The sequence below is a fragment of the Salmo salar genome, chromosome ssa02, assembly GCF_905237065.1.
Source record: "Salmo salar chromosome ssa02, Ssal_v3.1, whole genome shotgun sequence".
In the NCBI taxonomy this organism is placed as follows: Eukaryota; Metazoa; Chordata; class Actinopteri; order Salmoniformes; family Salmonidae; genus Salmo; species Salmo salar.
This window is the reverse complement of record NC_059443.1, coordinates 43,610,419-43,638,229: the sequence shown is the minus strand read 5'-3', so window position 1 is coordinate 43,638,229 and position 27,811 is coordinate 43,610,419. Positions and strand designations below refer to the sequence as shown.

At 44.4% G+C, this 27,811-nt stretch overlaps 1 protein-coding gene across 2 annotated transcripts in view; it reads right to left on the bottom strand.

Moving 5' to 3' along the window:
* Window positions 1–27,811, bottom strand: part of LOC106583607 (nuclear factor of activated T-cells, cytoplasmic 1) — a 71,058-nt gene that overhangs the window by 26,356 nt on the left and 16,891 nt on the right. For both annotated transcript variants that reach the window (XM_014167982.2, XM_014167993.2), the window contains exons 4-8: window positions 24,986–25,188; window positions 20,649–20,821; window positions 19,220–19,360; window positions 8,948–9,003; window positions 6,490–6,622 (exon numbers count right to left, since the gene is read on the bottom strand). In XM_014167982.2, the coding sequence (XP_014023457.1) occupies window positions 6,490–6,622; window positions 8,948–9,003; window positions 19,220–19,360; window positions 20,649–20,821; window positions 24,986–25,188 (706 nt within the window). The remainder of the gene's footprint in view (window positions 1–6,489; window positions 6,623–8,947; window positions 9,004–19,219; window positions 19,361–20,648; window positions 20,822–24,985; window positions 25,189–27,811) is intronic.

Genomic DNA, 27,811 nt, shown 5'->3' with positions numbered 1-27,811 from the left:
TTGACACTCTATTCAGCCTACTAAATGTCTTCGGACACTCTATTCAGCCTATTAAATGTCTTCTGACACTATTCAGACTACTAAATGTCTTCTGACACTCTACTCAGTCTACGAAATGTCTTCGGACACTCTATTCAGCCTACTAAATGTCTTCTGACACTATTCAGGCTACTAAATGTCTTCTGACACTCTATTCAGCCTACTAAATGTCTTCTGACACTCTATTCAGACTACTAAATGTCTTCTGACACTCTATTCAGCCTACTAAATGTCTTCTGACACTCTATTCAGCCTACTAAATGTCTTCTGACACTCTATTCAGCCTACTAAATGTCTTCTGACACTCTATTCAGCCTACTAAATGTCTTCGGACACTCCATTCAGCCTACAAAATGTCTTCTGACACTATTCAGACTACTAAATGTCTTCTGACACTCTATTCAGCCTACTAAATGTCTTCGGACACTCTATTCAGCCTACTAAATGTCTTCTGACACTATTCAGCCTACTAAATGTCTTCTGACACTCTATTCAGCCTACTAAATGTCTTCGGACACTCTACTCAGCCTACAAAATGTCTTCGGACACTCTATTCAGTCTACTAAATGTCTTCTGATACTGTATTCAGCCTACTAAATGTCTTCGGACACTCTATTCAGCCTACTAAATGTCTTCGGACACTCTATTCAGCCTACTAAATGTATTCTGACACTCTATTCAGCCTACTAAATGTCTTCTGACACTATTCAGATTACTAAATGTCTTCTGACACTCTATTCAGCCTACTAAATGTCTTCTGACACTCTATTCAGCCTACTAAATGTCTTCGGACACTCTATTCAGCCTACTAAATGTCTTCGGACACTCTATTCAGCCTACTAAATGTCTTCGGACACTCTATTCAGCCTACTAAATGTCTTCTGACACTATTCAGACTACTAAATGTCTTCTGACACTATTCAGCCTACTAAATGTCTTCTGACACTCTATTCAGCCTACAAAATGTCTTCGGACACTCTATTCAGCCTACTAAATGTCTTCTGACACTATTCAGACTACTAAATGTCTTCTGACACTATTCAGACTACTAAATGTCTTCTGACACTATTCAGCCTACTAAATGTCTTCTGACACTCTATTCAGCCTACAAAATGTCTTCGGACACTCTATTCAGCCTACTAAATGTCTTCTGACACACTATTCAGCCTACAAATTGGCCATCATAAATGTATTTCTTTTAATAGTTACTTTTTACTAACAAAGTAAGAATAAGTAAATCCTGATGAAGGCGTAATAATACTAATAAGCATTTCTACTTCCATTGTCTGAATAAATGAGTGTTTTGATCAGATGAAAAACCATTCCTATCGTAGTGTTATGATGTTATTATTGTTGGGACAGGACGTAACTGAGAGATTAATTTTCACTCCTCCAGTCTCCGTTGGGGAGAGATGAGCTGGTGTGATTACCCAGTGGGAAGCCTATTTACGTCAGTCTTGTCAGAGGCACAGGGCCGGCCCATCTGTCTTAGAGGCTCCCTAGGTAAGGTCTGTATCCTTAGGAAAGTCCCAGGATGACACCACCATACACTTACTAGGGAATATCATACTGGACCTTGTAACAGGCTCTCAATACCCCCGAGCTGGGTTCACGCTAGGTCTAGTATTTGTTTTCTGTTTTCTATACTTTAGCTGCATTTGATGAAGCTTGCCTATTGCAATGGAACCAATGGAATAGTGCAAAAAGTGTAAACCCTACATACATAGTAATACATTGCATATTTAGCAATCTGATTTATTCTGTAAACCAAGGACAGCTTCATAGTCTCACCGTCTCCCACTTTTCCTGAGACTCACACGCTCTGTCACACATTCCCCTTCTCTTATCTGCAGAATGAGAGACAGAGGGATCCTTTGAGGGATCCCTCTCTTCTCTCCTCCATCCAGCTCTATTTGTCTCCCCCATTCTAACCGATCATTCCTCAATCTGTCTCCTGCCCCGTCTCTCTGTCCACGCCTTCCAGCTATCTGTGTGTGTGTCCCTCCAAACACACACGCTGCCCCTTCCCAGTTCCATGGAAGCAGATTCACCCTGTGAGTCCCACCCCCAGCTGGCTTCTATTTCCTCCCAACCTGCGGGTTATGGCCGACAGACAGTTTACGCTCTGCACATGTTTTTCTCCCCATCTCTTAAAGTGATCTGGCCTCATCGGAGTATTTATTAGGAACTGGTTTCCTCCCAGGGATGGGGGTGAGGGTTCGAGGACGGGTTTGTGGGGTGTTGAGCACAGAGGGCCTAGGCCCGGCAGGTTGTCGTGTGAAGGGAAGAGACAGCCGGGCAAGAGGTTTTTCTGGGATGCACTCTGATTCTCATTACGATTGGCTGCTCTGCTCTCAGAGTGGAACTATGGAGTGGATGCTCTACTGTCTCCATAAAAGACCTGGTCTGATTGCACTGTGGAAAGACTGTGCCCAATGCATTATATCTAGGGTCCTGAGTTTTTCCTGACCATGTGACCTGACTAAGAAAAACTCCAGGCCCTCGTTTTAGCAGACGACCACCAGGGCCCAGAGTTTTTCCCGGTCAGGTCATGTGGTTAGGAAAAAGTATGCTAGCTGTATCTCTGATATTCAGAATGGAGCAGGTGGTGCGTCATGGTGGTAGTCATCAACTCACTGGTGTCTAATTCAGTACGTCCCACTGTGGTCACAATCTGGCTGACGGCTGGTGTCCTAGTCTACGTAGGCCATGTAAATGTGTGTGCGTGTGTGTGTCTGTCACTGTCCTAACTTGGAAACAAGGAAACGTCTCAGTCTCCAGTTTGGTTAACATAACACATCTTTGGGGAGAAGTTCACGGGCGTGCGGTTCGTGAAGTTTTCATGTACGCGTGTCTCTCTTGTTTCTTCTGAACATACCCCTCTCTCTCTCCTCCCTCCCATGTCTCAGACCACAAACCTACGGCCAGGAATCAGCAGCAGCCCCCGCTGGTGTTAACAATAGAACCCGATCTACAGCAGGAACCTCCAACGGGAAATGAACGGCATTCCGAGAACTGACTTTGGTTGGGCTTTCGTCAGCGCCAGCTCTGTTGGCGTTTGTTGTTTTATGTGGTTCCGTGAAACTGTTTCTTATTTAAAGGAAAAGAAAAGGACGGCGTGTCACGTCTTCACTCACACAAGAATGATTTGGACAAGAGCTCGGAAAAGAAAAGCAACACTCACTCACACACACACACTAGGATGTAGACAAGGACACTTGTGCTGTATGTTCATCGCAACATCGGATATGTGGTGATTTATACAAACCATTGCTGCTGCCAACAGCACATTTTAGAGTCCACAAAAAGGAATAACTTCAGAGTGACATATTGCTTACATTCTTGGATCTTTCTCCTCTCAAATTGTAACTCATGATAATGCACTTTCCGGACAAGCTTATTAAGCTTTAGTCATCAAATTCATTGGACTAACGTGACATTGTAAAGGAAAGTGAGGACAATGAAGAGCATTTTGAGAAACACAAAGACAATAAAAGCAATTTTCATAAGACAATCTACATTCTATTGTTTGGCATCAATATGCAACTGCATTGCTACCATGCTAACTGCCCATTTGAAAAACTCCCTGTATGAAATTTGGAAGAATATTCCCGATAACATCTGGAATAAGCAACGGTTCAAATCTGCTACTCCTTTCTTGCTTGTGTAGGACAAAACAGGCCTACGACAGCCTTGTCATTCAAGCTTATCTTGACCTGTCAAACCTGGCAAAGACTCAATCGTTTCCAATCCTCCAGACTGCATCTGGTAATAATATCTGTACTAGCTCTGAGAGGCGTGACTAAACCAAAAGGGGAGATAAGAATCAGATGATGTTTACACGACAGAAACAATGCCTCTGCCGTGAGATATGACTGTCCTATTTATAAGATGGAGAGGAAACGATTCAAATACATATTATCTCTTGTTTCCTTACTTGGGCATTTAGCTACGCCGTACATGTTTGAGGTGCTACAGCGAAAGCTTTGGGCTGTCAACAGGTTCAATAGACCTTTTCACACACTTGTCCAATTATGTTTTCACATGAATGAGTAGAGAAAACATCACGTGACTCCAGTGGAAAATACAAGTTGTTTTCAATAGCGATCGGTGGACAGCAGATTGTTTGTTTCGTCCTTCACACTTTTTTTCAAACAAGCAGGGCTATTTTAAGTGCCGGTTTTATCTTTTTATAGACGAGCACACACCCGAGCGTGAACGAGATGTTCTTTTTAGAAAGCATAATTGACGACCACGACTGTGTTTAAAGTGGGCAGGAAGCCCCGCTCAGATGGGCGAAGAAGGAAGAGATGAGAACAACCTCTATGTAACACACACACACACACACCCCCCTTACCTGCCCACAGTGCTGAGCTGGCTCTATCTACGTGTTCAAGCACTCTCACACAGTGAAACCCTCAAAAACAAACAACCAGGTTTTCCTCTCCTTTGCCATGTATATATCCCTGTTATAATTATCCTCAATGTGACTTAGAGATCTGTTTGCTTTGATGACAAGCTGCATCTGATCTTGGACGGATATAATTAGGGCTTCTCTTTTACCTCGGCACAGTTGAATCAGCTCTGCTTGCATTTTACAGAAGACGCCACTTCACCCAGACACGTGCCCATGGGCAGGCAGACATGGATTCAAACTAGATGAGTGGTAAACTCAGGGACGTTCAGGGACTACGGATGGAAATTAGCTCGGTAGCGAAATGCGCCACTATTGCTACTCAATATTATCTGAGCTATTTATTGTCGCTTGTTGACTATCGTGTTGAATAAATGATATTTAAGCGTTAAAGCCCGAGGAGGTGTGGTATATAGCCAATATACCACGGCTAAGTTTATAATAGCCTTATTGCTATTATAAACTTGTTACCAATGTAATTAAAACAGTTTAAAAAAAATGGTAAACCACAGCTTTCAGACAATCAGCATTCAGGGCTCAACCCACCCAGTTTACAATACATGGATAAATATCAAAATAAGAAATAAGAAGGTCTGGTGAACCACAGCAAGTGGATTTGACTGGGACTGGAGTGGCACATTATGTTCCGTCATAAAGACACTGCCACTGCTTGTGTGGTCCCCACTGCAATCTAGTTCATTTGGCATCGTAACAGAGAGCACACCCCATTCGTCTGTTAATTGGATCATGTTGACTCTCCGTGAAAATGACTTGAAGATGCAACGGTCAAAGCGTGATACGTCTTCTCCTTGTACAGCTTATCTCCTTGTCTGTCTCCCCGGTTCGTACGGGGCTGCCAAATATGGCCAGAGTTTGTCTGTCCTCAACTCCCACCACCGCTCGCTCTGCTAGGGTCAGTCACCCCAAAATGTCCTGTCTCTCCCTCTCTCCCTCTCTACTCCCCCCTCCTCACCTCTCCCTTTCTCAACCTCTTTCTCTCTCACTCTCTCGTTCACTCTCATGCTCCCATCAACCGTCTCCAAATAGGGCCCTTTGTTCGTTGTCAAGGTGGTGATGCGGTCTCTCTCTCTCCCTCTCAGAGTCCCGTCCAAAGGCCTGAATCATTGCTTCTTATCTCCTCCAGGCTACAATAGCAGCGGGTGATCATTGAAGTGTTTAGGGAGTCTTAAAATCACATGTTGTCAGTTTAAAGGTGAAGGCTGCCTTTCAGCACTACTGGACCTGATTCTTCATTTAACATGGGGATATAAAGAGAGAGAGAGACATTTGAAATGTCTTTATTCTTTTGGAACTTATTCTTTATTGTTTATTTCACTTTTGTTTGTTATCTAGTTCACTGGCTTTGGCAATGTTAACATGTGTTTTCCCGTGCCAATAAAGACCTTAACAATGTTGCTTCTAGCAGCATCAATGGATTCCAATCAATATCAATGTGTATATGCATGAAACATGGATTTGGCAAATGTACATTTACTCTGAGCCCAGAATGAGAGGTACAGTATTTACTAGCTGGTGATGTAAGGCTGTGAAATGACTCCGAATCCCAATAACTTCTTCCCATTCCAATGTGTCAAGCCAACTATACATGTGGAGACCGGGGGGGTCATGTGAGCGTGTGGTGCAGAACGTGAGCTGTGTGCGATGGATGTATCCATGAGTGGTGTGTGAGGTCGACGTTTCAGGGATTGACTTCTCAAACGTAGCGTCAACATAGCCCAGAGGCTCTGTCAGCCAACCCTTCACACCTCATCACTGGAGAACGCAAGCTCGCAACCAAAACCAACTCACATCTTCTGCTTCACTTCTGCCCTCGCTCGACAGAGCCTGTGATGTGGCGGTGTCAGGCACTACCGAAGCCACAACAGATTGTGTGTGTTTTTGTAGAGCCAAAATGATTTAGGAGGAAACACTGGAAGGTATAATGCATGAGCATGTACGACCCCTTTATAAGTTATCAAGCAAAACTAGCAGGGATAATAAAGTGAGGAGGTAAACCTGAAGGTTTGTGGGGTTACCGTTTGGGGAGAGGTAGGTGAAGCGCTGGTATTGGCTCCTCTTTCTCTTGCCATTGCAGACGTAGAAGTTGACCTGCACTGGGCTGGATATTCTCTGGTTCCTGTAGGGTGGGATCTCCACCACCAGCACCGTCTACAACACACAGAAACAGCACAGAATGGATACACTTACGAACCCTCCAGGCGCACTGTAGATCATATGGCAGGGTGAAGATTTTAGTTTGAACTTCACAAGCTTAGGCCTACAACCCCTTTCAATGCTCTTTTAAGACACAAACATAACTCCAAGTGTACGTAAGTGTCAGCTCATTAATTAGCAGGTATGCTTGTTTCGCTTTCAGGGAACCCTGGAGGAGTGTTCTGAACACGCTTTCTGAGCTGGGTCTTCAGCCCGATCTGGATGGGCTTAGCATGACCCCCAGAGTGTGTACCACGCCCCTGTTTGTGTCTGTCTGAAGCCCTGAGGGCCTGGGGTTTGAACCCTACCTCTGGGGAGAGATTTGGGGCTTTGGCCTTGTTTTCACAGCCCCTGATCAGCGTGTCGCTCCAGGCCCAGGGTGAGACCTCTGTAATCCTGGACGGACGTGAACTTTGGAGGCTGCAGAGCAGGGGTTGAGGTGCATGACAAAGGCGCCATTGGGACATGACTGAGTGTCTGCCTGCCTAGAGCCTGTCCGTCTCTCTCTCTCTCTCTCTCTCTCTCTGGAGGCCGGCTCAGGCCATATGGTGGAGGAGCAGAACAGGAAGCCATTCCCAGCATATTTTGTGGGGTCTGTGTGTCTGTTCATAGGCCAGGTCTGCACCAGACTGACGGGTCAAAGACAGCACAGACACAGGTGTTGATGACCCCCTACCATCCCCCTCTCCTCCCATCCTCCCACACAGTGAGCAGCGCGATCCAAACAGGAATAATGAAAACATATGGCAGGCAGAGCATGGGTGACCTAACCGTGGCCGGTGGCAGCAGGGGAGAAAAAGCCAGCAACACTGTGGCTTCTTTGTCGGCACACCAAATAAGCACACTGTACTATTTGTCTTTCACCTACCTAACCTAGCCCAACCCCTCACTGTAATGTTCCAACATGTGGGACTAGCCTTAACATCAGCCAGCCCTTAAGGCCAATTAAACATCGAAGTAATAGAGAGGAGGCCGTATTCAACACTCCTGATGTAACAAAGCCGTTCACCTGAACGTAAAAACACATGACAAGAAAAACAACATCACCATTGAAATGCCGCCGATTTGAAACACATGTTCCACGGCCGACGGTTTATTCTCCAGCCCTGCAATTGTCAATTACAGCAGTTCGTTTACAGGGAGACAGAGGGATGGTGAGACCCGGCGGATGAAAGAGAAGAGAAAGGGAGTGGGGCATGGATGATTAGAAACACATTGTCGTCACACACCCTAATGTGCACCCGAAGACACAGACACACACAGGCAAACACACACTCGCGCAGACCTTACTAGACTCTCCTCACCATAAGTATTTCTTCACTTGTAGCTTTTCTATGATACGTACAACATTTACCGTCCCCTCTGACGAATCCCCTTTGCCTTGTTTTTATGAACAGAACGTAGACCTAAATGTGTGACTGGGTATCAGTAGAAAGGTGCGCTGGTTAATTTTCTCATTACTTCTCTCGTGAAAACAGCAGGTAAAAAGGGAGGGGGATAATCCACTCTTGGCTAGGCGTCAAGCAGAAGGCCGAGCTCTGACAAAGTATTTTAGCGCTCCTCCACCCTGAACCAGAAGTTGAACAGTGAACTAAATGTCTGGTTATGCTGGCTGAAGTGGTTGGTAGGGCAACTGGGCTTGCATCAGTATTCATTAGGCAACAAACTGAAGAAAATGTACTGAAACTGGGAGGGACTACCTAAACTTGTCCAATGAGAAACAGACTTTTTGGTTTCCCATTACAAAGTGGTTTGCTATGGTGTCCTCTTTTGAATATGACCTAGTAGAGAGAAGTGTGTGCACGCGTACACAAGTGTGTGTTGGCGTGCACGTGTGAATGTGTGTGTTTATTGAGGGGTGCTTGTTGATGAGGAAGCAAGATGCTCTAGGTGCAATCACTCTGTTTACTCTGTCTGCCGATGAGGACAGAGAGAAAACGTGTGAAAATTCCATTCAGGATTGCATGGACTAATCAACACGACTAATCTCTCTCCTTGGTAATGTCTTAGCAAAGATTACATCAGCAAAGTGAGTAAGGGGAAGCGAGGGAGGTGAGAGAAGGGAATACAGGGGGAGAAAAGAGAGAGAGAGAGAGGAAAGAGCGAGAGAGCGAGAGAGAGAGAAACAGAGAGGGAGAGAGAGAGACAGAGAGAGGTAATATAATGGAAGAGAAAGATGCATAGAATGTATGACTGAGCCAATTTACACTTTCAATCTTAAAAACAGGACTACAACTAATAGAGTACTGTATTTTACTGAAAACACTGAGGACTACTTACAGACTTGAAGGAGTCCTTGTCAACTTTGGCTTCTGTCTCCCATAGGTGGTGTCCATCTATAAAAAAAGGACAACAGAAAATATGACACCCTACATAATCACACACAATATAATTGCAAAAACGAAACTTACGAACGGGAAGCATAGAAATGGCGCACATAGAACAGATCTACTGCTTCTTAGACTTGCTTTCGATGAGAATGACAGACCTATAACTCCAATTTCTATGTGAATTTGGTCGGATCGGCCAAAAAGTGACATATTGCAGCTTTAACTCTGCTTCATAAACGCCTTTTGTTCGTTTCATCTTGAGAGTGTGTTGTGGTGTCAAGGTCTCCCTGTCATGCAATGAAAGCCCAGGGATCTGCGGCAGCTGCCGGGAATCTGTAGCTGTAGAAGTTCTCTCACATTCTTTGGATCTCTCTGGGATTTCATGCCACACCTTCGCGAACAGACACTCGATGCTCTGTTTATACAATCAGGCCCAAACCACAGCATATTTTCTTAAAGCCTGTGACTCATTAGTGGCTGTCAGAAATAGAAGTGACAATATCCAGCCTTTGTGTGTCTGTGTCACTGCCAGTGTCTGTATGTGTATGGCACTGCTATGCTGGCTGGCAATATAGTTTAGTCTATGACACTACCATGCAGTGTTGGCTGGCAATACAATTGTGCCAGTGTGTGTCTATGGCACCGCCCTGATGTCTATGGCACTGGCTGACTATATCATTCTTTGTGGTCCTAATTTAACAAGGACTGTGAGATATGTGTGAAGTAACAAAGACTAAATATGTTATGGCCATTGGGCAGCTGAACTAGTATAACTGAAGAGCCAAGTAATAAGACTTGAGTTCTCCGCATCAAATTGTTCTCCCAAAGTCTTATTTTTCACAATGCAAAAAAGGGAAGAAAAGATCCCAGTCATGCTTGGCCTGCTATCACTCGTGAAGAAGGGTGGAGCTGGGGTTGGGAGAGAGCTTAGGAGGATGGAAGTCACCATGTATCTGGTTTCCAAAAGCAATATTAAAAAGAGGAAAAGAGAAGAACAGACATTGAAAAAGATCACAGACAGATGTCTTTATTTGGAGTTCAGGCAGAAGTGAGAGGAATTAAGAAAGAAGAGAAAGATGAAGTGAGTAAACAGACAACTGTGATATTTCAGTAGGGCGACTAGTATGCCTATATGACTGCGATGCTATGTGCAGGTGATCATGATGTACCATGGAACTAATATGCTGGTCAGGCTGTGAGATGGGAAAGGGAGAGACAAAGAGAGTGAGAGATGATAGGGAATGCTCATTCCTCATATTACATCTGGGGAACTAAGAGGGAATCTCGCCCGCCCCCCGCACTGGGACTCACTCCAAGAGGGGAAACCTTAGACGTCAACCCTCCACAAGTAAACATGTTTTTCAGGCTTCTCTCTCGCTCTCGTTCTCTTTTTATCCATTTCTCTCTCGCTCTCATTTTCTTTCCCCCCTCTCTCTTCTGCTCCCCCTCTTTAACATTCTCTTTTGATTCTCACCTAATTTTCACCCTCTGTCTTTTCTACAGAAGCAGAAATGAAACAGACACTCCTACTCTTTTAGAAATAGTTCAGCAAGATTAAACAAAAAATAACAAAAGCAGTCATTTCCCCCTCTTCTCTCTCTTTCACCTTTGCTGAATCGCGAGACAGCCACGTATGTGGCATGCAAACCTTTTCAAGTCAGAGTGCCGCCGGACTGAACCACAAAACATTACGTTCTCTCTCTCTCTCTCCCTCTCTCTCTCTCTCTCTCTCTCTCTCTCCCTCTCTCTCTCTCTCTCCCTCTCTCTCTCTCTCTCTCTCTCTCTCTCGCCCTCTCTCTCGCCCTCTCTCTGTGCAACATCTGCAAAACGCTTCCGTTCTGTCAACGGCACCGCCCCTCCCTACTTCGCAGAGCCCCCACCCACACACACAACCCCTCCCTCCATCTCCGTCTCTACCTCGGCCTCCTCCTAAACTCTCCCTCTATCAGACTGGTCACAACACAGAGCAGTGGTAGTAGGAGGCATAGCAACTCCCTATACGGATCAATGACAAATGCACTCAACACATTTACACCAAAAGATTTACACACACGCGCGCACACGCACGCACGCACGCACGCACGCACGCACGCACGCACACACACACACACACACACACACACCTTTGTCTCAAGTAAAGTCCTTTTGGGGAAAGATCAGCCAGCTGCCTTTTACTGTGTCTAAACTGGTGGGAAGAGTCCAAAAGACTCACATAGTACAGGAACACACAACAATGGACCTACTGATGAATGAAGCATCATCAGGACACAGATGACAGGGAGGTTTAAACAGCCTAACAACAACACAGTCCCTATGTTTATTCTATGATTCATATAATACAGTGTATGCTGCCACATGACTACAATAACAATAACCTCCCGTTTGTTTTCTTTCTCTACAGCAACTGCTTGGAGATTTGGTTAATGACAGGAGACACAATGTGGAACGCCACACAGGACGGTGGGACCACTCTGGTGTTTATTGAAGAACCCTTCTTATCTGGCCTCTCTTACACGTGTCCCTGCACTGACCTGTGGTTGGTTTACACCCAAACACAGAGAGACAGAGAGACAGAGAGACAGAGAGAGAGAGAGAGAGATAACTCTCCTCCTACTAAAACATAGGGAAGGGGGCATACCAACAACAGAACAACAACTTCCACTGGCCAAAGAATGTTCACTTTGGTGGTTTTGGGAATGGAAAATATGATTTGCCCCGACTTAATTGCAGAGGCACTCGTGAAACAAGCCAGCCTTATTTTTCGACTTTTGTCCTTCCCAGAGATAATTTCGGGGGTGTATTTTTTCTCTCTCTATCCCTCTTTCCTGTTTATATAATACAGTCAGTTATCAAATTTGTCAAAATCCTGCTGCCACCTGTCTGACAAAAAAACGTGAGTAAATTTGGAGCCAAAATAGCAGGCAAAACCGCATGCCAAACAGGGTCCATCACACACAAGACCAGGGGTTGTCTTCTGTTTCTCTAGGACGCCTGGTACCTGCCAGTCCTAAAACTGTTGAAATCTGTCAACAGGATGGTAGGGTGGGAAAGTTAGGGGATCCAGGAAGAAGTGGGATCGAGGGTAGAGGTGCTGGGCTGGGGGTAGACCAGACTTCTCTTTCCCTGCTGTGGAGCTATATCTGTGCTGTATGCTCCAGACCTCAAAGGCACAGCTCCAATCACACCAGATGTAAAAGCTATCCTGCTCACAAGGGAATTCCCTCCCTCCCCTCTGAGTCAGAGTGTAGGCTTTCCCCAGCACTCCCTTCCTCCTCTCCTCCTTCCCCCACTCCCTCCATGCATGGAAATCAGGGCAAGCCAGAACACACACTCAACGAGGTGCACCAGCTATGCCTTTCTGCTCCTGTGCCAAAACGAGAGGGTTGAGCGAAGTCAAAATGCACACACATGCATGCACATTCACACACACACGCACACACACAAACACACACGCAAACACACACATAAACACCCCCCCTACACACACACCACCGTAATAAAAATAACAGAGACATCATAGCTAATCCAAACGAGCAGCAACACAAAAGGAAATGGAAAGTCTCTGAGATATGGAAAGGAAAAATAATCACTCCTAAATCCTCTAAAACAGTACTTACTGGTACAGGAGTGTGAGATGCTCAAACACAGAAAAATAATGCTCCGTTAACATATCAACTATGATCACTCACAACCCATATCATACTTTACCCCTGAGTTAGAGGGGAAGAGGGCATGGGGCGTGCAACGGGTAACAGCGTACTTATTAATCACGTGATAACGTCAAAAGTTCTCTCAACAAAACTTGGGTGAAATATCACAGACACTGTACTGTGTGGCTGAACAGAACAGTGGACACGCTGGACACAACCTTATAACTCATATCGGTCTCAGAGCTTGGAGTGCGAAGATAATAGCCATCTCCAAAACCTTGTTGGAACTCACACACTAAGCAGAGAGTCAACAGTGAGAATCGACAGTGAGAGTCAACAATGTGAAACACACCCAAGGAACGGATACAGGACATCCACTAGTGGACAATATCCGCGTCTCCTGCCCCTGGCTTTCCTGAACAGCACTTTGTCTCACCCTGCCTGTGCCCCCTCCCCTCTTCTCCTCCCTCCCTCCCTCCCTCCCTCCCTCCCTCCCTCCCTCCCTCCCTCCCTCCCTCCCTCCCTCCCTTCTCCCCCTCTGTTCTCGTCTGTTCCGCTTCGCCTCTCTTCAGGGAATCCTTCGCAGATGAGTCACTGAAAACACTTCCTACTGAACACACAAACAGGCCCGTAGGCTAGCTACCAGACCCTAGCTACCCTACCCCTCAGCGGCAGCACACACACAGACATGTACACACAGACATGTACACACACACATGTGCACTCTGTTTGCATCAGTCATCCTGCGGGTCCTTGATGCAGAGCAATGGGGACGGCCTTAGCATTTGAAAAGTAGAAGTCATTATTTTTCTGAGCACATTAAACCCTTCCGCAGTGCCACCATCCATGAGCTCTGCTCTTTTGTTACAGAGAGGGGGATTGAGAAACAAGCAAAACAACACACGAGAGAGGAAGAGAGAGGGAGAGAGAGGGAGAGAGAGAGGAAAAGAAAGACAGTCCATTATGAGCCTCTTAAATGGATACTGGTCGACTACATATCTTAACCACTGATATTGTGACAACAAATCAATCACTTTTTGATGGAAAACGGACAATTCATTATATATAGCCAAATCAAACTATATCTCAGTACAGATCATGTAGTTTTAGTTCGAACAATAGATGCGGTAAAAAGGTCAATGGCATGCAGGATTTTGTGACGCCGTCATTGGCGCACATTCACAATCGTATTACACCGGCTCCGACGCTCGTCGGATGTGGAAGGGCTTGCAAACTATTACAGACCACAAAGGGAAGCACAGCTGAGATCTGCCCAGTGACACGAGCCTACCAGACGAGCTAAATAACTTCTATGCTTGCTTCGAGGCAAGTAACACTGAAACATGCATGAGAGCATCAGCTGTTCCAGATGACTGTGTGATCACGCTCTCCGCAGCCGATGTGAGTAAGACCTTCAAACAGGTTCGCATTCACAAGGCCGCTGGGCCAGACGGATTACCAGGACGTGTACTCCGAGCATGTGCTGACTAACTGGCAAGTGTCTTCACTGACATTTTCAACCTCTCCCTGTCTGAGTCTGTAATACCAACATGTTTCAAGCAGACCACCATTGTCCCTGTGCCCAAGAACACTAAAGTAACCTGCCTAAATGACTACCGATCTGAAGCACTCACGTCTGTAGCCATGAAATGCTTTGAAAGGCTGGTCATGGCTCACAACAACACCATTATCCCAGAAACCCTAGACCCACTACAATTTGCATACTGACCCAACAGATCCACAGATGATGCAATCTCTATTGCACTCCACACTGCCCTTTCCCACCTGGACAAAAGGAACACCTATGTGAGAATGCTATTCATTGACTACAGCTCAGCGATCAACACCATAGTGCCCTCAAAGCGCTCATCACCAAGCTAAGGACCCTGGGACTAAACACCCCCCTCTGAAACTGGATTCTGGACTTCCTGACGGGCCGCCCCCAGGTGATAAGGGTAGATAACAACACATCCGCCATGTTGATCCTCAACACGGCGGCCCCTCAGGGGTACGTGCTCAGTCACCTCCTGTACTCCCTGTTCTCTCATGACTGAATGGCCAGGCACGACTCCAACACCATCATTAAGTTTGCTGATGACACAACAGTGGTAGGCCTGGTCACCAACAACGATGAGACAGCCTATAGGGAGGAGGTCAGAGACCTGACCGTGTGGTGCAAGGACAACAACCTCTCCCTCAACGTGATCAAGACAAAGGAGATGATTGTGGACTACAGGAAAAGGAGGACCAAGCACGCCCCCATTCTCATCGACGGGGCTGTAGTGGAGCAGGTTGAGAGCTTCAAGTTCCTTGGCGTCCACATCACCAACAAACTAACATGGTCCAAGCACACCAAGACAGTCGTGAAGAGGGCACGACAAAACCTATTCCCTCTCAGGAGAAAAGATTTGGCATGGTTCCTCAGATCCTCAAAAGGTTTTACAGCTGCCATCGAGAGCATCCTGACGGGTTGCATCACTGCCTGGTATGGCAACTGCTCAGCCTCCGACCGCAAGGCACTACAGAGGGTAGTGCGTATGGCCCAGTACATCACCGGGGTCAAGCTTCCTGCCATCCAGGACCTCTATACCAGGCGGTGTCAGAGGAAGGCCAACAAAATTGTCAAAGACTCGAGCCACGCTAGTCATAGACTGTTCACTCTGCTACCGCACGGCAAGCGGTACTGGAGCGCCAAGTCTAGGTCCAAGAGACTTCTAAACAGCTTCTACCCCCAAGCCATAAGACTCCTGAACAGCTAATCAAATGCTGTTACTATCTGTTATTATCTATGCATAGCCACTTTAATAACTCTACCTACATGTACATAATTACCTCAATTACCTCAACACCGGTGCCCCCGCACATTGACACATTGACTCTGTACCGGTACCCCCTGGATATAGCCACACTATTGTTATTTACTGCTCCTCTTTAATCATTTGTTATTCTTATCTCTTACTTTTTTGTTGTTGTATTTTCTTAAAACTGCATTGTTGGTTAAGGGCTTGTAAGTAAGCATTTCACTGTAAGGTATTCGGCGCATGTGACAAATACAAATTGATTTGATTTGATTTGCCATTCAACAAATTTGATCTAACAAAGAGGATATTCGTCAAATCCGTATTACTAATGTCCAATTTGGATATTTTTGTCTGTTTTCACTGTATATTTAAAAGTTGTCCCGTTTCAGGTTTAGAAGAAGTGCCTGCTAACTGAAGTTTGTATGAGCTGGTAGCATAGCTAGCATACAGAAATCGGCAGTAGTCGTCGTTTTTAACTGTAACGCACTTGATTGGGGACGTTGACATGAACATATATTGGGGTTGACATCCATACAAGAATTTTACTCCGATTTTAACCTCAACATATTGTGAAATACACCAATAAACTTAGATTTGATTTGATTTACAATACACATATAACTCACATTGAAAAACAAACTCATTTTGCTGGGGGGGGGGAAATATGGAGATTGGGGATCTTTCTCCCATGGCATCTTTCCCCCACACGTTTCCATGGCAATTCCATTGTTTTGGTCGAGTTCCATTGTCCTCTTTACCCCATCTATTGAACATCCAACAAATAAAGCCTGTAGAGCACCAGGTAGAACTCCACAACCAAAGAAAATGTCTAAATATCAAATATGGGCGTTGAAGTATAGTATGAAGGAGGTGCCCTCTCTGTGCAGCAATGGAATACCACGACATAGTTTGGCATGGAAAGCTCAAGTTAGGTCAAGTTAAGTCCTGTCTGTTGCTCTTGTGTAGCTCTATAAGAATAGCTCTTTGGAATTTTCCGGGGAGGTGTTTATTGGAGCACGTCTTGGAAAGTGAGCAGCTCTCCAAACCTTTAGTCGCTGCAGCAGTAATGGATGTCACCGCTGGAACACAAGCAGTGATGGCTACAGTGTGTGTGTGTGTGTGTGTGTGTGTGTGTGTGTGTGTGTGTGTGTGTGTGTGTGTGTGCGCGTGTGTGTAATTAGCGTAATGCCATGAATTTTACTCGTGAACTTTTACAATGTAATATAAAACCATATTCATGGTATTCAACTTTAATATAATTCGATTTTATTGGATAGCTTTTTCCTTTTTCCCTTTATTTGTCTTCCGACCGAAATCAACAATAAGACTCAAACTCAAAAACTTTTCTCAAACTGCAATATTATGTGAACAAAATGCCAAGATGTCATTCTATACGAAACATTTAAATAGAGCATAAGAACATTTCTACAGATTTATCAACTCCTGTGAAGTGGCTATTATACAAAGGTTTCTGTGTGTGCGTGCGTGCGTGTAGTACTGTGATAATGAGCTTTGAGCTGGGAGTCCCTTGGAAGTACTGGGTCCTTTATTGCTTACAAAAGAGCAGACAAAGCAGACAGACACTGAGACAGGGTCAGGGAGAAGGAGGGGGCATGAAAATAAATCCCTCACTTTGTGCACCCTCTCAGAAGTCTCGCTCCCTGGACGCCACTGAGAAGGAAAACAAGCCACTGAAATGTCGATAGCAGGCAGCCGTGTGGGGATCCCTGGAGCACAGAACTCCACACCACCCTGGCTAATCGCTTTAACGGGCCGACGAGGAGAGAGAAAGATCGTGAGGACAGGGCTGGGAGAGAGCGAGAGAGAACGAGAGAGCGGAAGGAGAAGGTGGAGGAAAAGGGATGGGGGATGAAAGGTGAAGGGGGTAAAAGGGGCGAGAAGGTGCTAGACTAGACAGGGCTTCCCTCTCTTCCCTCTCTTCAGGGATCCCCCTTCATTTGGATTTAGTCCAACATGGGGAGACTCCCAGCACATTAACAAGTCAATCTCTCCCCCTCCCCTCACCCCGGTGGGCTCTAAGGGGCTGAGGGGTGAGCCAGCCGTCAGGGTGAGACAATGACAGAACTGTGGAGGGGTAAGGGGTTGATAAAGGGGTTTCGGGAGTGTGTGTGGGGGGGGGGGGTGAGAGGTTACTCTTGGCAGCAGGGGGTGTTTCCATGACAGGGAGACTCCAAGGCCAATAGTACCAGGCGTGGGGAAATCCTCTCCAAGAAACAGGAGCAAATACCTCGCTCAGAGCTGATAAAGCAGCTGCAGAGTCCTAGAGCTTGCCATCTTCACCCAGTAGAAAACAGACACCTCTCAGGAGATAATGACGTGTCAGGGCTTGATGCTTCAACTCTTGTACCAGTCTACTGAGTTGACCTGGAGTTGGAATGTACCTATAGTCATCTATCTGAATAGCACCTCCTCCATAGCTTGTCTAGCACCTCCAAATCATTCCTACGAGGGGTAAATGAAGATATTATGAAAACCTCTCAAATAGAACTTTCTCTTCTCACAGCACAAACATTTTGAAACTCAAGCAGTAAATATCAGTTAACAAATGCCAAAAAACACCACAGACAGTATATCTATATAAACCAATGAAGAAAGGTCAGATTTTCCTCTTTCCTTGGAAAACGTCTACCACTATCCACTATCTCCTCATGATCATCATCATCAACATCATCACGTGTGTTTACACAGCCCAGACTTGGCCAGTACAGTTGCCTTTGATTCACTGGACCCAATCAAGGAAATGACTGTTTGTAAACTTGATCACCAGTGTCTTCACATAGTCATCTCTCCTCTCCCTCCCACACAGAGAGGAAACGAATGGGAAAAATATTACATGTAAAAGTAATAACAAACTACACCGCAGGAGGGGAGACAGTGTGTGTGTGTGTGTGTGTGTGTGTGTGTGTGTGTGTGTGTGTGTGTGTGTGTGTGTGTGTGTGTGTGTGTGTGTGTGTGTGTGTGTGTGTGTGTGTGTGTGTGTGTGCGTGTGACAGCATGAGAGAGAGATAAGGAGTGTGAGATAGATAGAGAGAGAGAGAGAGAGAGAGAGAGAGAGAGAGAGAGAGAGAGGGAGAGAGAATAGGGGAGAAATTATGGGACAGAGGTACAGATGCCATGCATTAATTTGATCATCCTTTTGTTGCAGGAAATGCAAACTTCTAGTATATTCAAGGTTTAAAAAGGCTTCTAAAGTTGGTAATTTCCACTTTGAAATTTCAGACTTGATTTTCCCTTGATACAAAAAATTTATCAACCCCTACAAAAATGTACATGAATTATAATCATGTTGCTGCAGGATTATTTTCCTGTTGTAGCAAACTGTCTCAAATTAAGATCCTACATCTGTACGGAGGTAACTTGAAAGACGTGAAAGAGAGAGAGAGAGAGAGAGAGAGAGAGAGAAGCAAAGAAAGAAAGAGACGTTGCACATGCCCCGCTTGTGATTCATTCCTTAACTTGTGGCGAGCGTCACTAAACAGGCAATGGAAACTTCTACAAATGTAAATACGGTTTGGTTAAAAATATAGCTCCTTAATGCACACCACATGTGGCTCCCTGGCAGACTCTGCTCTATTTTGACGGGAGGAGATCGAGGGAACGCAATGAAAGGAGAGAGAGAGGCAGACAGAGGGATAACTTAAAAGTGAGATATTAAGGAAGAGTGTGAGAGAAAGAAATAAAGATATATAGAGAATGATAGAGAGAGATAGCGATAGAGTGTGTAGCTGCTCTGTTTGCGTCCTAACTTACCTTGGGCCTTCTCCACGAACACCACTTTGGAGTCTGGCAGAAAGTTGTGTCCGTTCAGGAGGATCTTCTTTCCCCCCGTGGCGGGGTAGCTGTCCAGGCTCTGCTTCTCTATCAGGGGCAGCTCCTGTGCCGAGCGCTGGGCTGGAGGAGGGACAGACAGAGAGACAGGCAGGCAGACAGACAGACACAAGGAGACAGTGTTAATTCACATCCAACTTGGCACAATAGCTGGACAAAAAAAGAAAAACAGTGAGCAGATATACACTTTATACTACATACACAACAGCACTCTATACTGCTAAAGCTTTCCTTACCCACTCCCCATCTGCCCCCGGACCTCCAGATCCCCTACCTCCCCAACTCTGCCATGTCACAGCAGGAGTTGGTTAGCAACAGCCTTATCAGTTTTCAAATGGCTTTTTAACACCACTGGCTATTTTCTGATTTTCAGACAACAGATGTTTTTTTTTTATAATGTGAAATATATAAAAATGGATCAAAACAATATTTATCTGATGACCCAATCAGCTTTTCTACTTTCTAGATTCATTATTTTTCATATTCACTCAGGGAGGAACAAGCCAAATAATGAGTCATACCTTAGTCATACTTTATCCACCACCTGTCTCTGCTTTTATCAATGCACCTCGGGGTTCTTGGTTATCGAGACCATGTTCACAGCCAGACACACAATGCTCCGTCATTACATCACTATGCAATTGACTTGACTCATTCATTCATCTGTAACAATGATCCATCAGACCGTTGTAAAAAAAAATGTAGTAATCAATCGAAACACGTGTCATCATCAACCTTGTACAATAAACTACAAGACTAGCACATTCCTACCATCCATCACACATAGTCTATCTCCTCAAGATGGACATGACCACACACACACACACACACACACACACACACACACACACACACACACACACACACACACACACACACACACACACACTCAACTGATTGACATAGTTAGCGGTTTCCATACACTCTTCCAACCCCGCCAGATCTAGGGCTGGCAAATGACCCTTCATAAACCTCTGATAATAGGGTCACCTCACCACAATAAGTTAGGCATAAAGTCATAAAATGCACTGAGGGATAAATAACATATGTGCCTGACCTCACAGTTATCAATTAAAGTACAATGCGTTCTATGACTTGGCAAATTTCTTTCATCATATAAAGATTTCAATTGGGTCCAAAAGGCCACCTCATACTGAGTTCCATGCTAAGAGAGTGCTATTGGGTTTGTGTGTGTGTGCACCTGTGGATATGTGTTTTCATAAGGAACAGTCATTGTGTGTGTGTGTGTGTGTGTGTGTGTGTGTGTGTGTGTGTGTGTGTGTGTGTGTGTGCGTGCGTGTGCGTGCGTGCGTGCATATGTGTGTGTGTGCACACGTGCGCGTATACTCACAGCACTCGATGGGGTTGGAGGAGGCCTGTAGGGAGATGGTCCTGCCATTGGGCTGGTTGATGTGCACACGGAACACCATCCTCACGCGCGTGTTTTTGCGCCCGATGTCCGTCTCGCCCTTACGCAGCTCGATGTCAGAGTTCCGCAGCTTCAGAATCCCTGCACAGTCAATGCTGTCACACAGGGGAGAGGGTACATTTTAGCATCAGCATACTGGCACTAATCAATATACTGTCTGTTTGAGCACTATGCTACTGCTTGTCTCCAGAACCCTGAGTTTACTATAGGCCATGATCGTCAGACTATAACGAGACATACATTACAGATGGAATATACTGTATCATACTGTATCATCATTAAACAGAAACATAAAAATGTGCAGTATATTATTATTAGGTCATCATCATTAGACCATAGAGACATCTATAATGCAGATGTACAATTAGTTCACTGTCATGAACAAGTCCTGGAACGAGGGGTTGGGTTAAAGGCGGAAGATGGAAGACACATTTCAGTTGAAGGCATTCAGTTGTACAACTGACTAAGTATCCCCCTTTCCCCTATTTGATCAAAGAGACCAGGGCCAGATCCACAAAGCCTCTCCCAAGGTAAGAGTGCAGATCTAGGATCTGTCCATATAATATTATTAATTATGATCTAAAAGGCAAAACTGATCCTAGATCAGCACTCCTACTCAGAGACGTCTCGTCTAAAGTTCCGGATCACAGATATCGGAAGTCCCGCAGAACACTACTGAGTAGACACTCCCCATTTCTTCTAAGAACAACATTAATTTGTTTATGTGACTTTTAATGTTCCTGGCGCCCCAGAATACAGCTCTCTGGAGCAATCTTCAGGGTCGTGTTCATTAGGGCAGGTAACAGAAAATGCTTTAAAACTATTTGCAACTGTTTCACTCAGTTTATCGTTTATTAGTGCCTAATGAACACAGGCCTTTGGTCTCTCCACCGTCACTTTCCAGAGGAGAAGCCCATTGGCTGCCGCCTGCATTCTCACAGCCACTTTATAACCCTCTGTCTTTCCTCAAAAAAAAAAAAAAAATGCTCCCTCTGCACTGTTCGGGTCTCATACTTTTAACATTTCAAACATTTACGGTTTCAACCTTACTAACCAATGCCACATTTAGCTGCAGACGTATTTTTTTTATTTGCTGTCTTTATTTATTTTATTTCATTTAATATATTTTTTTTTGCGGGAGGATTTTCCTTCTTAGAGGAAAAAGGCATCACTTTTCAGACTGGCCTTTCAAGAAATTAAACTAAAACCAAAAAGTTGCTGGTAAAAAGTCAAGAAATACATATGGGATATGGCTTGGCATTTCAATTATTTTACATTGTAGCTTTTTGGGTGGAATTCCTGGAACATGTTAAATGTCAAGTTTTATACAAATCTATTTTTCCCCTTCACTTTGGTCTATCTGAATGAGATCTTTTTTTTTTAAGAACACTTACAACAAGTTTCTTTAGTGGCTCATGCATGATGTAAGTGTTCAGTCATGCAGTTATGGTTTTAAAACAAACACATTAGAGGTAGTATGCCATGCTCTATTTTACTGTCAAATGACTGTTGGAATGAACATTAGTGTCTCTTTTCATGAACTATGGTGTGGAGCAGCCAGTCATGGCTTGTAGCAGTGATATGTTGAAGTCAGCTCAAAGTGAAGATCTGTAGGGACAGCATGGTGACTGTTGGTCATAAAAACACTGCAAGGTGTATCCTACACTTGTGGTGGAACAGTGTCAACAAAGCATTAAGTCACTGACTGCAATGGTGGAAAGGGAAAGGGGGATGCCTAATCAGTTGTACAGGAAAGGGTTATCGAACAAAAAAACTTGATTTGCAGGTTGATGATTTATTTGACATCCGTTTGTCAAATCAAAATGAACTGACAAATTTTTACTAGTTGAGTGAAATTATTTTTTTCTTCCAACAACAACTGTACTTGTTCAGTGAATGTTGCATGATTCGAAATCATAGTATAGAAGTAGCCCAGAATTTTATAGATTCTCAGAGACAACATACTGTGTAATAAAGTAGTAGCTGTGGCTACTATCCATTTCAATGGGCGGATGCTAAACAACAGATAACACTTTATCAGTAACGATAGGGAAGAAAGAGATATGTGTCTGGAGTCTGACACCGGTTGTCTACAGTACCGTCTATGTAACATATATCTATATGTAACACAGTGAGCGAGCGAGAGAGAGCTGGCGTGAGAGCAAAGGGCTGGCCGGAGTGTTATCAGGCTGACTGTTAACAGCTCAATGGAAAGACTCCGTCAGCGACCGACCCTCCTCAGACAGACCCTGGCCTTCCAGCCAGTCGGTAGAGAGAGAAAAACATGGGCTGTGTTCATTAGACACCAAACAGATGAAAACAGACTGAAACATGGAAGGACTACCTGGACTAAGAAATGCTAATTTACTTTTTTTCTGTCGCGAAACACTTTAAACCGTTTTCAGTAGCGTGACCTAATGGACACTACCCTTGCCTACACTGTTCTACCCCGACCCCGAGGCTCAGTTCTACTATATCCTTCCACTGCTCTCTCGCTCTAGCTTATGCGGTGACGACAAAAGGGAAAACCTGACGTCATCTGAATAGTTTTCTCGAATATCAGATTTATCTATTGTGCCCTGTAAAGTGTAATGGCTGAAGTTCATCAAAGTATCCCCTGTCTAGATTTCATACATTATAAAGGGGAAGTATAGCATTGTTGGAAATGGAAAGGTGTACTGTATGCATGTTACTGTAGGTTCAACCCTGTTAAACCAAATAAGTTCATTTTCCAGTCAAAGAGATCTGATATCTCATGGTGCTTGCCAAATATCTTTGTAACCTCTAAACAAATATAATATAACTTAATATAAACCCATTCAATCTACACCAATTCTTCTAAAAAGTATATTATACCATTGAAACACAGAGGAGAGTAAGGCTACAGTTCAGTAGGTGGTGATGGAGCTTGAGCTGAGATTTAGATGCCTTCTCCATCAGAGAAAGTCCTGGGCCTTGGGACAGCAAACCAATTGTGACCTGAACAGAGCCCCAGGGCAGGAGCTGCTGCCTGGGTATCCTGCGGAGCACAACCTTCTGACCTGCTAGAGATCCGGAGTTGGAGAGTGATTTACAACCGCACACAAGGATATAGTGATTTCAGGAATTGTATATTTTTTTATGCACACGGCAGACTGGGTGCAATGGGGTAGAAAACCAACAGAAATAAGGCCTATTGGATTTCCTGGGCATAATTCCTTTTAGACTTTTACATTATGTACTGCACTGTATTAGGCAGGCTTTGGTTGTCTTTCTTCCTGAATTCCAACACACACTGTTAGCGATCATGCAATGGTACCATTTTTAACACTAGAAGCGCAGAGGCAGTCCTTTTGACTGCATATGAATTTAAAATAGAAAAATCTCTGCCATTGTTAGTCATGCCCCCCTCCTATATCAGTCTGTTGTTAGAATTTTGTTAGAATTCCGATATCACAAACAGAACTTGTGTTATAAGCAGTGTTAAGAAGCCATCCCTTATTTTTTGCAGGGAAGACGTTTTGATTTCAATATAATATCAGAAAGAGCAGATTCAGAGGTTTCCAAAACACTTTTGTTAAATAACTCTCAAAATTGAAGAGATACACTCAAATTATAAATCTTGCCAAGAATAACCGCTGTTTCATGCGCTCCACATGTGAGCATGCAGCAGCAGATAGCTTACTGCAGGTTTCCCCAACAGGCAGCGCACAGGTGATTTTATTTGCCCCACCCAAGTTTTGTGAGCAAAGCAAAACAAAGTAAAAATAAATATATATATATGTAATAAAATACCAGAAAATCAGCTCCAAGTGATTTTAATTTTGGAAATCTGTTCCCAAGTGTTCCCACGCACAATAGAAAGACACATGATCGTATTGAAATGTAAGCAAGGTTTGAAACTATTCAGCTTTTGTCAAATATTATATCTGTTTGGGCTTCTTGCGGTCAATTTGCAGTCTACATATTATTTGTAATTATGTTCCTGTCCCCTGATCATCCGCTCAAGGAAAAATCTGCCTGCGGCTAAATCTAGTTGATTATCCCTGGCCTACAGTTACATAAACAAATGAAAATTATATTGTGTTTTAATGTTACCCAAGACCTTCATAAACACAACCAAATTAGAATGAAATATGAAATGTATTTATTACACTGTTAGAATGTTGCAGTCAAAAATGCTTGCTCGTTGCTTCAAAGTGGGAGTCCTTCGAGGCCTAGCTTTTCTAGTGTTAAGAGCGAGAGAGAGAGAGAGGAGAGTGGAAAGGACAAGCACTCACATGGCTCGCATGTTGTTCTCGGGCAGCAGAGGGATCTCCAGCACCTTGGTGTTGGACTGCAGGGCCTCGTGGCTGGCGGTAGAGACAGTCTTGCCCGTGATGCGGTGGACCTGGTAGAAGGCGTGCGGTCGCAGGAGGCGGTCGTCTGCGGTCCCGATGAACAGCTGCAGGGTAAGGGGCTCGCTCTCCATGTAACCGTAGAGCTGGCGGGAGAACAAAGAGATCCAGGTGAGACCCAACGCCGGGTTTTAAAGCACCTCATAAACAACCCGTCATTTGGGGAAACAGAGATTGAACACCACATCAGGTACCGATAGTTAAGAAGCTCTTTAATGATTGCTTTTAGTTTTTGGGGGGGAGGTTTCAGAAAATAGGCCCTTTGGTCGAATTTGTTTTTCAGTCAGGTTGGATACCCGTTTCCAGATTCTTGGAATCTTCTGTTTTTCGAATTTGGGAGCGGTTTGTTAATGTACATCCCTTTAGGGGAGGGTTAAAGAGGGTTTTGATATTTTGGAGGTAGTCTGTCTGGGGTAGAGATCTTCTGGGCAGCCAGACACAAGTGCTGATGGAGAGGTTGGCTTCCCATCACTTCACTGTTCATTAAAACCTCACAGCCACCATAAAAAAGCGCCCAAGGAGAGGCTAGCAGTCGACAGTGACTCAATGGAAAGTGACCATTTTGGAGACCAAATAGAAAACCAAGATGATAATTTCAAAGTCTGCCTCTGAGCATGATGCACAATGTTTATGAGGATTTGATCCCCTCAGCAATGGACTGAAGTTAGTAAACATTAATTTGCCTGTCAGAAAAGGAGTTGAATTCATAAGGGGGTAATCATAAACAGTATTTTGGCAATCTATGTGGAATATTTCTGCTGATGCACAATACGTATTAAGCATTTTAAATGCAATCCTTTATAGAATTGCTTTTTAATGTGATCAGCAATATCTCAAGAACAATTAATCCTAGATGATTAGTAGCTCCACACGTGTTCAATAAATGTCTTGTACACACAATATCAAAATACCAATGTTTATGAGAAAATATCAATTCTGGTCAAAAGTGACGCACACTCAATTGAAACAAAATGTCATGACTCTTTATCGATTTGTACATATTTCTTAGTCTCGGGGCTCTCAACGAATCATCTGAGCGTGAATCGTCGACCAGCCATGACCAGCCATCATTTATCACAGAGCACTCAATCGATTCACTTTATATGTGTGTGTTGTATTGACCTGCTCCCTTATTAATAAGTGATTAAAGATTTAGTTTAAGTATAACTCTGACTTGTGTGATAAGTTTGTCTCTCCTCATTTGATAGTAAAGAAACGAACCACCACATTCTACATTGTTGATTACATTCTTCTGCGTTTGGTCCCAATAAATGATAAACTCAGTTGCCTTGTGGTCATAGAGCACCCTGAGATTGGAATGTGGAAGATCGATCCCTGGCTGAGTCATACCAAAGACTGTAAAAATCGGACCCAATGCATCTCCGCTTGGCACACAGGAGATGGATTGAGGGTAAGGCCCTGCGATAGACTAGCGTCCTGTCCAGGGGGTGTCCTTGTGCATTAAGCTCCCTCACGCTACAGAAGCAGGAGATAGGCTCCAGCTCCTATGAGCTCCGGCTACTTACTTTTGGTTGCAAAATACAGAAGAAAATCTCTATCCACATTTATATGGATAGCTTGACTTTCACACAAAGAAAACACCAGATCACAGTGAAGCAAGGATAGCTTAATCTCTACAAGTCGCTCACTCCCTTTGAAAACATTCACATACTTGTGCCTAGCATGCTGACATGGCTTCTGGGCATTTATGAACATACATTATGATTTTCATTAAAGCCTATGAAGCTCTGGAGCGGAACCAGAGACGGTGTCACACAGAGATGAAAGCGGCCCCTGTATCGGAACCACCACTTCAAACGGTTATACACTTCCCCTCTTCCTCTCACGGACCACCTTTAGCTGCTACAGATTCCCCAATAAAAGCAAGTACACCAAACAACAGGGATGGAAATCTAGCTAAGACGGCTACTACTCAGTACTACTCAGTAGACTATCGTTGCTCAGTGTTATCTCCAATAGCCCCAATAGCCAAACAACAGCTAGGTGAGAAGGTGATGCCTGTCGGTTCATTGAACATTTAGTCAACCTTGGAAAAACTAGAATCATCTAAAACAACCATAGACCAACCCTGACAACCATCTAGAACAACAAAAAACACCTAGAACAACCATAAAACAACCAGGACAAGCATCTGGAACAGTGCTCTCCAACCCTGTTCCTGGAGAGCTACCATCCTGTAGGTTTTCACTCCAACCCTATTCTAGTGCACCTGGTTCTAATAATTAGCTGGTTGATGAGCTAAATCAAGTTAGTTACAACTGGGGTTGGAGTGAAAACCTAGCGGAGGGTATCTCTCCAGGAACAGGGTTGGAGAGCCCTGATCTAGAACCATCTACAACAACACTGTCTGCAGAAAGAAGCATGGGGGATGGTTGAAACCCATTTGGAGAGGGGGAAAATACTTCAACCTCGGGAGAAAATGGCAGAGGTGCACATTCCTCAATGTGGTGAATGTTACCAAATATTTTGGGGAAGAATCCTGACCCAGGCCCATTTGCGAACCCAATGGACCACTTCTGGTGAAACCACATCTCTAGACCTCCCAGCTCTCAAGCAATGTTTGTTCAAGTGTGTGTGTGTGTGTGTGTGTGTGTGTGTGTGTGTGTGTGTGTGTGTGTGTGTGTGTGTGTGTGTGTGTGTGTGTGTGTCTGTGTGTGTGTGTGTGTGTGCGTGCGTGCGTGGGAACGT